Source organism: Tinamus guttatus, unplaced genomic scaffold (genome assembly GCF_059628265.1).
Source record: "Tinamus guttatus ecotype Peru unplaced genomic scaffold, ASM5962826v1 Tinamus_guttatus_pri_ptg000226l, whole genome shotgun sequence".
NCBI lineage: Eukaryota > Metazoa > Chordata > Aves > Tinamiformes > Tinamidae > Tinamus > Tinamus guttatus.
In genome coordinates, this window is record NW_028288760.1 from 3,971,588 (window position 1) to 3,983,846 (window position 12,259).

A 12,259-nucleotide genomic window follows, 5' to 3' on the forward strand; every position below is an offset into this window, starting at 1 on the left:
TTGAACAGAAGTACACAGCCTGGCTGCTCTCCACGTCTAAGAAACTTGGTCAGTAACACTCCTGAGCTCAGCATCCCTTAGATGAAAAATGTATCTACAATCCACCACATAACGTAACAAGAATAAAGTCTTTGTAGCAGTCAATGTCACTGGATCAATGATCTCAATTAAAATACTTAGTTTTCCTCATCACGACCAAGTAACAGAGAACTTATGTTTGTGACAGTGTTCTATCACTAAAGACATCCATCTGTCACTTATGAAATGGCTGAACATACCAACTAACAGGACTTATTAATTTAATTAAATCTGTTTCCATTAGATTCTTTAACCTATTGCGGGGCTTTCATCAACAACAAGGGAAAGACATTAGAAAAGGTAAAAAAGTATCTTTTTCTGAAGCATGACAAGAAATATTTCTGATTTGACGTTGCTTTATGTCAGGAGAAAAACTTCTGTTTTGTCTGATTTAACTCGGTCTAGAACATCTCTGATGCCTGGATCACCAAGGAGGTGAGACATTGAGCTGGAAAAATACTCCAGCGTAATATTGGAAAAATGTTTTGACATTAAAATGCATCCTTAAATCTATCACATTTTTAAGAAGATGAAAGAAAAAAAAATCCACCCTTCAAATTAAGTTACTTCATGAAAGGGAAGATGACAACACAATAGCTTAAAGCATTAAATGAATTTTTAGTTTTATACTAATAATAAATTAAACATTTGTTCCAGTTTTGCAAATACCATTTAAAATGAAATTCTTGAATCTTACTTGCTCTGGAACTGTTTACTTTACGTCTACAGCTCAGATTGTGTGATTGATAGTTTTTCGCAATTATTCTAAAGTCAGAACCATAGTAATATGGAAAGTTATTTCTGTTAGAGTTATATTGTTTTCTAAGGGGAACTCTATCTTAGGATAGACACTCATCTAGTTATGTGCTTTTTGACTAGCCTACTGTTTCTTCTTCCCAACATGAGAATCATAAATACTATTTTTATTCTTCAGGCTCCAAAGCACTTTGCACTTACAGAAAATCATCTACTCTTCTCTAGCAGTTAAATTTTTCTTGCAGCTACACTGATCTTCTCTAGAACAGATCTTGTAGATTTTACTTAACAATAGTTTACTAAAACAAATAACAAAGAAAAGCCTTCATTTTACACACACACAGCATGTAACTGAAAGGAACTTCACCAATTCCAAATTAACTCCTAATTTACTTCTCAGTTAATGTTTCTAGCAAGCAATACCTACCTTCTTTATCAGTTACTGACCAGGAATATTTCTGAAATGACTTATTTGATGGGAGAGGATCCATTTCCAAAACCTTATAGATCTGACCAAAGGCCGATAATCTGAGTGCATGCTATAAAGTGATAGGAGAAATGAGAGTTACATCACAGTACCATTTTATCTCGGGTTTCTAAGTTTCTAAATAAGCTTGCAGACACAAAACCAGCATTTCTTCTATGAGGAATGATAGCTACAGAAAGTGTCATTTCCAAAAAAATTAAATCATTAATTCCTGTGGTACAAAGTGCCCAGGACTGTCAGGTCCTACTCAAGGGCCACGTGCCATAAGCACTTGAAGAGGGATCCGGGTGATGTGCAGACACTAGGATGCCTTCTACAAGAATTGCATTTCATCCGTATTTAACTCTTGTGCACAATAAGTTATCATTTAATCTTTCCAAGGAAGCACACTGGATGAACTGTCAGCACGGCCACTAAAATAAACCATTCATGGCAGAGAATAAGCTGAGTTAATGAGCTGAAATGGTCACTGTTTTAATATGTAGCTCCCCAGAAGTAGAGGTTTTCTACCTGAGCACTGTGTGTAATGGCTTCTTTTTGCTGAACTGTCATATAACACAAAGCATCTGTTGGCTCTCGCTCACAGGGATCATGCAGACCAGGGCCTCCTGGGAGATAAAATAGCAAAAGAGATTGCTCAGAATAAAGAGAGCATGACTTTGAGGATTGCTTGATACTGTGACAACTCATCTCCACCTTCAGAGTGTGAAGAACACCTTTTTCATTAAGATTCAAATGTACAAAGCAAATTGCTCCTAAGGTTTCACCCCTTAGAAGTGAGGCCATAGAACACAGCAACACTGCACGTGCATAACAGCATGAACTAAAAGCAGTAGGTTTAAAAAACAAACAAACAAAGCAAAACAAAACAAGTCTATAGACTAGCTAGTCATGAGCTCCATTTATTTATTTCTTTGCAGCTTTCTGGTGAGATGGAGTTAATTTATAAAAAAACTTAGCATTCCCTGTTAGTTCCTACTGCACCGGAAGTACAGCATTTCAAACAATTATAACCACACAAGTCCCTTCTAACTTCGAACCTGAATCCACTCATTTCGCTTCCTGCAGGTTGCAGTGCTTCACAGCGGGCACTTCTCCAATCACCCATCAGCAAAACGTTAAAACAAATGGAATTGGGCTGCCTGATCAATCGTTTGAAATGCTGAAGTTAATATGGTCCCTTACCAGGAAGCAGAATTCCAGATGCCAAACACTCCATCACTCGTCGCAATGCTTCCCCAGCGCCCAAAGGTCTATTACAAGTACCTATAGATTTTTCACATATAAGCTCGAGTGGCTAGAAGACATTAAAGTATGATTAGTATGGACACAAGGGTAACTAAAGCTGCAGTTAAATACAGAAGGATACAGGGGAAGATATTCACGTCAGCTTAGTTTTAACTCACTACAGGTCAGATAGCCAGCCTGGAGGACGGTTCAGAGCACTAATACGTGTTCCCAGCTCTGTCACCTTTGGGGAAGATCAGCTGTTCTCCATTAACTATACAGGCAGTGTACATGGAACAGCCTTCTAAAGCCAAGTGATGTGAATAACCTCCTCCTACCAAAGGGAGGTCAGCTCTACCTGAGGGAAAGTGCTGCCTTCACTGACCTCTGAAATGGTCCTCAGATTCCAAGCACTTGGCCTTCTGTAAGCCTGCTAACATGCAGCAGCGTGCTCTGGTAGGACCAACATAGCCACAGCAGCTGGATAATTTTTAAAATCCCAGTTCAGAGGCAGCAAGTGGGATTGTACTAGAAATCCGTAAGGATTCGCAAGGCCCCACAGCATTTTGTCTCTTCCCATGGTACCTGTACATCTCATGGACTGACTGAACGTGCACAGTCTCTTTCCTTCCTGCAAGCAGTTCTCTGAACATGTAAGAGTTAGTGGGGAGGAGAAGGAAAGGGGGAGTTAGAGAGCAGGTTCTTAGAGTGCTCTGCTTGCCCTAGTCCCGGCGCTGCTGCACCCCTTGGGTGAGCCAAGATGTCCAACCAAGCTGCCTCCAACTCTTGCTGTACTTACCCATCCTTTGAGTGGTGCCCATGTGGGGACTCTGTTGCACAAATCCCGGAGAATACGAAGGACAATTACACATGATTTTAGTCCATTTGCCCTGGCCTAAAACAAACAAAATGGTTCCAGTACACCTGCAACAGCCTAGCCTTCAGTTTGCTTTTCTTTTTAAATGCAGAGTCCATGGATAGATTCTTTTTTTATGAACTACTTAGTACTTAATTGCTTCATGCAAAATAAGTTATATAAAGTAAGATACTTCATTTTATAGAAAGACATATAGCAAAGGAAGCAAAATGTCAAGTTTGCTCATGTAGCCTCATGACAACTCTAGACCAGTTGGCTCTCTACCTATCAAGCTTTTCCTGGTACAGTACAGCACTGAATGTGGAATTCTAGACCTTGGCTCTATTAGGGACTAATCAGAGATTAAAGAGGCATTAAAATTAAAAGTGTCTCAAATTAAACCTCATAAGGCTACAATAACAACAAGGTAAGAACAAATAGCCAACCTGAAACCATTTGGCGTGCCGCAGAGACGCCAAGGCCTCCAGGCATTTCTGCCTGTCCAATAAGTCCGGAGGATCTTTCATCGCAACATTATCTACTGGTAAAAATGGGATAAAAAGAGACAGATACAATTTGACCAAGGGGTTTCTGTCACAATACATAAAGAGCGGCAGCATCTCAATGAGATAATAAGACTCCCAGAATTTAAGTGCACTGTGTTATTTAATTTAAACAAGCCATTAAAGGTAGTAAATGTGCACGTGTGCAACAGAAGCAAAGTCATTCAATCCATGTAAAATAATAGTAATAATAAAAATGATGGCCACAGCTACAGACAATCTGGGATCTTATTAAAAATGTAGAACACATTTCAGGGCAGAAAATAGTTATATAGCACTTTGTTTTGCTTTGGTTTTTTTTTTCCTCTCCTTTTCCTTCTTTGGGACTTTTTTCCAAGTGCATAAAAATAGCACTGAAATATAAACCTTTTTAAAAAGGTGAAAATTTTATTGAGGGGAAAAATAAATACTCAGAGGTTATTCTGTCACAATTGCTGATAATTCAATAGAAAAATCTTTGAATGTATGTGAAATATTTTTTCTTGAAAAGTTATTAACCAATATATTCACATTAAAGAAAAATAAAAAAGGGCCAAATAATCATTTTTTCAGTTTGATTAACCTTTTATACAACCAGAACAAATTAAAGAGGGAAATAAGTTTAGAATCTTCCAGATTATTGCCATATTTGTGATATAGACCCCTCTTGTAAAAATCTGCTCTTCCCAACAAAAACTGATAAAAATTCAAAGAAGGATTTGAGAGGCAAGACACAGATATCTTCTGTTGAGGTTTACACTTTTTTTTTCTCTTTTATTTATTTTTTTTTACTTTTTTTATCCAGCATGGAACAAACTGCTTTTAACAATCACATCTGCATTGAGGGACATTTTGTAAGAGTCTCCTCTTCCCTGACTTCCTGACTTTTTTTCTTTTTTGGGAGGTGGGAGGTAGGGAAGTGGGAGATGGAAGAGAATCAGAACAAGTGATTAGCATCCACGTTCTCTGAAAACTACAGACATGACAGATCTTGCATATCTGCAGGATCAGATTTAGAAGATTTTAGATGGCATAAATATACTGAGGAATTTCAGAATAACTTGGACAAAATAGTCTTTTCATTGTTCATAATGGGCAGTTCTGGAGACGTCTACGAAGGTCTGTCCACAATATAATAGACAGTCCAAATTGAAAATCATGCCAGATAAGCAAAATCCACTACCTAGCAATACACTGAAAATATGCAGGACAAGTAGGGGGAAAAAAAAAAAAAAGTATGATCATTTTATACAGATATGTGACATCATAAAGTACGTTTTCATAGATCACTCTAGATAGTATTGGTTGGAAATAATAACTGCATCTTTAACGTTAAAGTTGCTTCACCCCCTATGCTGTTTGATAGGAAGGTTATTCTGGTAAAAGCACATTATGTTATGGTGGATAAAAGAGCTCAGACCAAAAAAAAAACAGTGTAAAGTTGAACAGAAAGAGGCATCTTGCCTGTCACTTCATAGTTGCAGTTTGTGCCTGCTGGTTCTGCTGTCAGCAGAGGATGTAAGTGCTATAAGCATATTTTCTGGCCCCGATGAGCTTCACAGCAGATATTTGCATTGTTTCTTACTGCCTTTATAGCAGTATTATGACACTGAAATTAATCTCACCTCTTCCCTGTTCTCCAAATAAAAGCTGCAAAATCTTAAGTTACTGAATTTCTATGAGCACAAAAGGTCATTTTGGACCAGAAGATTGTCGCTGAGGTTTCTTTGCTGTTTCATTATTTTCAGGATTAATATTGTGTAGAACACAAGTTTTAAATGTATATTTAAGTAGCTCCGCAAGAAAACTTTTTATTGTGGACAATATAAATATCTGCTTACAGCCCATGTGTTATAAAATAACTACTGTCAATGAATGATCAGAATCTTATTTTAAAACGTTAGAAATGACAAAGGTGACTGATTGCAAAATCATCCATTTCTAGCAATGAATCTGAATTGTCAGATCTCTAAGGACTTTATTTAGTATTACGTAACTTTGCTAAAGCATGTTGCAGCTATCCAGTTTTGCCTTTAAGTTGCAAAATCCAACAGAATATGCATCATCTGTTGTGCAGGTGAATGGCTTTTCTGTACTAATTAGATCTAATTTTTCAATTTTCATTAGGGTAAAATCCTACTTTTGCAATAGGATTAAGGCTATTTCCAAAGGTCTAAATTATGGATCTCTCAGAGATTTCTGCCAATTGCAAACTCAGTACAAGTGTCCTGAGCACCTTTGGTAGATACTGCAGTCAGCCAACTTGTGGGTGCAAGATTCTATTAAACAGAAAGATGAAGAGAACAGGCAGTGAAGAGGGCGAGCAGCTTGCAGCAGACTCCCTTTCGATATCTTCAGTAGAATGGCATGTTTCTTCATGCTCTGCCAGTCAGGAAAGTGAGACCCAATCAAAATTTTCAAATGATTGCAAAGCTTTCTTTTTTTTCCCTTGTGATTTTAGAAAGGGCAATGATATATCAAGGACTTTTATTTAATTAAAAGGTAGTAAGAAAGCCCTGACATTAGTTTAGACTCTGCAACACAGAACAAACCCTTCAGTAATTCTCTCTCCTTGCTGTATTTCTTCTCCTCCCAGAGTGGCCGCCAGCTTCACCCGCAGGGAGGCAGCCCCAGGAGGAGGTGCTCTCTGCAGAGACGCGGTGAGTCTGCGTCTTGCTGCGCGGTTCCTAACAGGCACCTGGCACCTCTGCGGCCGCGGGGCCGATTCTGCCCAGCAAGGGCAGGCTGCTTTGGGCAGTAGTTGCCCAGTTGCAGAGCATGGTTAAACTCAGCACCACTTTTATAACTGAACTTGCTTATTATTACATATGCTTTGCTGTTACTGTATGCTCAGCAACAACTGATTTGCAAGCTAAACATTCTGGTCTGCAAAGTCGAATTTATACTGGATGTTATGAGTAAAAAAGTTTCCTAAATTTAAATTTTTAGCTGATACAGAATGCAGGTATTTTAGATATTTCACCTCTCAACTCAACATGAAAAAGCAGAGCTTTCTGGGTAGCCATTTGTGAGAAACACCGAAATGCACGCACACGCACGCACACCCGCACACTATTTATTTTTGCTAACTGGCGGCAAAAACAAATAGGACAAACACCACATTTTAAACATGAGCACTTTTCCAGAAAGGTGGGAACTGAAGAGAAATCCAGGAATGTTTTTCAATACATTCTGACATCAGGGCATGAAGGTACACACAGCATTCCTACAGAACAGATGGAGCGCTGATAACCAAGTCCTGGCCTGGCTGCTGGGGTTAGAGGGCAGATTAGTGCCTACCCCCCCGGAAACCTTGGTCAGTTTCGGGCAGTGCGCGAGGGGCCCCGGCCCATCTTACAGGTAAGATGAAAGCGAGCTCAAAAGCATCTCGAGTTCCTCCATTCAAAAGAATGTATAGAAAGAACTGAAAACAGTTTTAAGAACTGCACAGAAAATGCACTTTTTTTGAGGAGGGGGAGTATCAAAAATGTATCAAAAGAATGGCAGTACTTTCTATGGAGATCAAGGGATTTTTGCTGGACACTTTCTCTGAATATTTTTCCATGATAACAGATACTATAGATAGGTATCTTATATGGTCTGAATCTTTAAGACAAAGTGATTTACAAAATGGTGGAAAAATTACACAAAACAGTAATTTTCCCCCTAAAAATAAGCATTTAATTATTTAGTGGCATATATAGTATTGCACATACCTTTGAAAAGGCGTATGATAAATTTCATTGTTCACTTATAATCAGACATTTAAACTCTATACAAGAAACTCTGGGCTTTTAAAACAAGATCCATTACCCTATGGATACCTCCTCAACAGCTTTACACAAGAGAAGGCCTAACAGCTGTCCTAAGAGCACTTGTAAAGGCATTTAAGAAAAAAAAAAATTGAGTATTATTTAAAAATAATGAAAACTATGAACTGAACATCCATTTTAAATGTGGAGATGCATAAAAATCAAATTCTTATTCAGTCTGTATGAAGAATTCAAAGGTTATGGCTACAATGGCAATACTTTTTTCTTTCTTTTCTGTTCTTTCTTTTGATTACAAGAAAACACTTAAAGCCATTACGCAAAACTCTGTCCTCTTATGGGAATCTTACAGACACTTTTTCCGTAACAGTTCTCTGCATTCGGTGCTCTCTCATAAATACGTATCAGCTGCAATAAAAACAGGCCTGATCTCAGCATCTTGTGGAGAGCTGAAGAGCAACTGAAGTAATACACAATTTATTTTCAATGCTCTTGCAAAAGAGCACAATTACTAATTTGAGAATATGCAGATATTGCAGTTAGAGAATGTATGCCATCATTGTTTTGTAAGATTTTTCTGCTTCCAACTGCTGCCAAAGTGCTACATTTCTTTTGAAATCAGATACTTTCTGCCCTTGCCTCAAAGGGAAATGAGAGAAACTGACCAACATTTCTGCTGTGTCGGGGTTTTGGGAGAGGGGAGTAAGCAGAGGACTTGTGGCAGGTCTAGAAATGGGAAAGAGCAACAGGGAGTTCCCTAGCCCAGGCGGGCCCAGCTGCCTCAGTTGTCATGACAGAGAGTGGCCAGTTGGTCAAAGGTCTGACATCATCCAGTGGCAAAGTGTCCAGGGAGAGGTTTGGGAAGCGGAAGCAGAAATTACTGACAAAATTTTTAAAATAAAACAAAATATGGCTACATTTGCTCTTCTCAATTTCTCCTTGTTTCCAGCCTCATTGATAATAAGAATCAACATTTCTTTAGGAGGGGCTTCTTGCTATATTCCATGTCAACACAGTTAAGGAGAAGGAATAGAAAGAAACTAAGTTATAATTTTCTAAGTCTATTTTGTACTAAGAATATGAAGTAAAATGTTTAATTCAGAAGCAAAAGTGATGTGTTACAGCACTGTAACTTCAATTCTATCCTGGTTAGGAGATTCTTAATGCGAGAAACATACATATACATGTATCAATATATAACGTATCAATAATTAATAAAACCTTGAGGGCCAAAGGACATACTTGCAAGCTTTGCAGGAGAGTTATTTTGTGTAAAAAAGAGAAACAATTTTAAGAGCTTGTCAAGATACTATGAACCAATCCCACTTGACTGACTTCATTTGAAAACAAGACTGTGCAGCGCTAGGGTACTCGAGGATTAACTAGTCAGTCTGAAGAAGCAGAACTCGGATCGAATCATACGTCAAAGTTAACACTAACTATGCTGCTTGCAAATGAAAATTAAGCATATTTACATGAAGATTAAATGACTGTTGTCCATTTAAGGCACAAAAAATGTGCCTTGGCAACAGCCAATCTACTTAGCACATGATACACAATTAAAAGCTTACTTCCTAACTAACCCTGTGCTGCACAGTCAGGGCATTTAGAACAGTCTTAAGAAGTTAAAACTCCATGTACCTCCTTCCTTCTTCTCTGCTTCATCTCGAATGAGAGGAGATGTAAGTATCACCTTCAGTGTTAGCTTGGGCTCCTTTGTGTTACGGATAATAAGAGCTGCCTCATTTACATGTTCCTCCACAAGATACTTCTCTTCTGTAAGTTTCTGCAAGTCACCAAGAAAGATTTCAAGAATCTCCCAGTCAATTGAGAAACTGCAGTATCTCTTTAAACACAACGCCTCTTGCATTAAGGAGAGGCCTACAAGACATTGCAATAACAAATACAGCCCTGCCTCCTTCATTACAAACAAAGCCCAACAATTTGCTTTAAAAAAAAAAAAAAAAAAACCCACAACTCTTCCAAATCTTTTTGTTGTTAGGATGAAATCATTAAATCACTTCAGCATCTGCTCACAACAAGCCTTCAAGGAAGAGTAAAGCACAAATTGTAACGTATCTGTACATCATTTGCTGCCCTTCATCACTAATGGGCCTACACTTTCTTGTCTCTCCTGTACCTGATCTGTCTGCAGAACCTCTCCTTACTGCATTTTATGCCCATGAGAGCTGTAGCCTGTTTCACAAATCAGCTTCATCCTACCTGTGCAATGCCCATCTGATGTTCAATTTACTTAACAAGATTCTGCCACATATGCTTAGATTTACTATTACTTGTTTTGATGCAATCAAAGCAATGATTTAAATATTACCCGTAAGAAACCTTGAGCTTTTCCATTTCTTTCCTTCAGAAAGTCTCCCATAGGATCCTACCTACTGTCCACTGAATTTGTTGCAGTCTTAAAGTCTTTTAATCATGTCCATTCTGCTGTTCTCTCATTTCTTTAAAGCATGCATTATCTTCTCTTACCACTTCCAATGCTTCTCATCTCATATGTCACTACAAGCAAGTCAATTTTATCTTTACTACTTGATACATCAGCATCACTTTCAGCTATGGACAGCGCCTGCAGATGGGGCCCATTATCTCACTCAAACCAAAGCCCCTTATGCAAACAAATGAATAGTGAGAACAAACAGCTTTCAAGAATGGCAAAACATAGACTGTCTATGGGGAAATAAACGCAAGGCAGAAAAACATATCTAGAGTGAAGCAGATCAAATTATATCACTTAGTTTGGAGAGAGAGAGTACAATATTTTCGGGGCATAGTTTCTAGGCAATAATGGGTCAACAGTCCAGAATCTGGAATGCTTATTCAGGCTCAGAACCACCAAAAAATTATTATCCATAGCTGCTTTAAAGATGTGAATATTTGTTATACCTAGCAGATCCTAACATTACAACCAAATACCCACAGATAAAAAGAATTATGAGATCATGATTATAATGACCTAAAATGAGTGCCCACCTAGACTAGCTAATCTTACTTCAGAACAAGGACATTTTTCTTTTTCCTGGAAAGCCTAAGCAAAGCCTAACTAGAGGAAAAAAAAAAAAAAAAAACCCAAAAGAAATACAGAATGAAAAACATGTTCATGCTTGAGCAGGGATGATTCCTAAAATTGTAATTTATCCCATGTTAGAGATGAGACCAGAAAACAAAAATTAGCTGGGTTAGTTACTAAACAAAATTTAGCTGCAGCACTGGAAAACATCACAAATGGCAATTGGGCACCCTTGGCAATAACATGTTAAATTTTGTGAATACCTACTTCAAGCATAATATATCAAAAATTTCATACAGCCTAGATGTCCTAGACTAAAAGTATAATCTTTCAACTATATCACCTGTATTTTTTCCTGGAATTAATTAATTCCAGCCTTTAGCCAAATACTTGCAGTGCTATCATCTATTGGTACAGGACTACCCTAAAGTAACTCACCTGAATTTGAACTGGGAGATTGTCTTTGACTATATATAACAAAGTCTCTGTGGGCTTTTCTTTGCACATGAGAACCAGTTCCAAATCCATATCATCTTTTATCAGTAAGCCCTTTGCAACCAAGCCAATTCTCATAACACCACACAACGTCCGACCACCTTGATCCCTGGAAATGAAACAATTCTGAGTAATTAAAATTGGTATTTACATGCATTGGAAATACTTGTATTATCCTGTCACAGTGAGGGGCCATAAACTGGTGGGACTGACTACACTGCTAAAAGCGTGTACTGCTAATTAGAAAGGAAAAGCACAGATTCCTGTCAGATGATCTTGGAAAGCTTTAGCTATAAAATTTAAGTTTTTACTGCTCTCAGCACTCCGTTCTTTCTCACCCATCCTCTTGGTTGGAAGTTTCCATATGCATCAGAGGGCCTGCAAAGAAGGCTGAATATATACATATATATATATATGCGTGTGTGTACACACACACACACATTCCAAAAGCTATCTCAGACCAGCCTAAACTGCTCATGCATGTGGTCCTTGCCAAGATGCCCAGCTGTGATTTGGGAGCAGGCAATGAAAACAAATACCCCGTTTCTTTGTCCCACTACAACACAGTGGGAAACAAGCACATATTTGCCAAAGCAAACTATATCTGTGAATATAGCTTTGGATTTCTCTGTTAATCTGTATCCAAGGTTTGCCCAAGTGCAATACAACCAGTAACATGTCACAGTTTATTTAATATTGGCTAAAGGATGGATCCAGGACTTCTAGGATTCCTAAGACTATTGGTAGGTTTCTTGATGTAAGGGAAAGATGCGTTGGTAGCAATGTCAGCATGGCTTCCAGCATTGCAGCGCTGCCTGCATTAGCACTGCCAGCAGGTCTAATTGACAGGTATGTTTGAAAGAATACAATGGAATGCAAAACTTGTAGGAATCACAGGTTAGCAATACTTATTAAAGTCAAGATCTGGCAACCACCACACACACAAAGGAGGCTGGTGGGAAGGGACAAAGATCTGTGCACTAGCAAGCTCAGAGCCCAGCACTGAACACCCCATATGAG

The 12,259-nt window shown here is 38.3% G+C and overlaps 1 protein-coding gene across 7 annotated transcripts in view; it reads right to left on the minus strand.

The window, feature by feature from the left end:
- STRBP (spermatid perinuclear RNA binding protein) overlaps nt 1–12,259 on the minus strand; it is a 60,691-nt gene that overhangs the window by 23,636 nt on the left and 24,796 nt on the right. For 6 of the 7 annotated variants that reach the window (XR_015913401.1, XR_015913400.1, XM_088525384.1 and 3 more), the window contains exons 4-10: nt 11,183–11,348; nt 9,358–9,502; nt 3,851–3,945; nt 3,348–3,443; nt 2,507–2,618; nt 1,832–1,929; nt 1,262–1,373 (exon numbers count right to left, since the gene is read on the minus strand). Coding sequence is in view for 5 of the 7 variants with exons in the window: in XM_088525384.1 (XP_088381510.1) it covers nt 1,262–1,373; nt 1,832–1,929; nt 2,507–2,618; nt 3,348–3,443; nt 3,851–3,945; nt 9,358–9,502; nt 11,183–11,348 (824 nt within the window). In the remaining 2 variants the exon portion in view is untranslated. The remainder of the gene's footprint in view (nt 1–1,261; nt 1,374–1,831; nt 1,930–2,506; nt 2,619–3,347; nt 3,444–3,850; nt 3,946–9,357; nt 9,503–11,182; nt 11,349–12,259) is intronic. The other variant, XM_088525382.1, reaches the window with a different exon arrangement.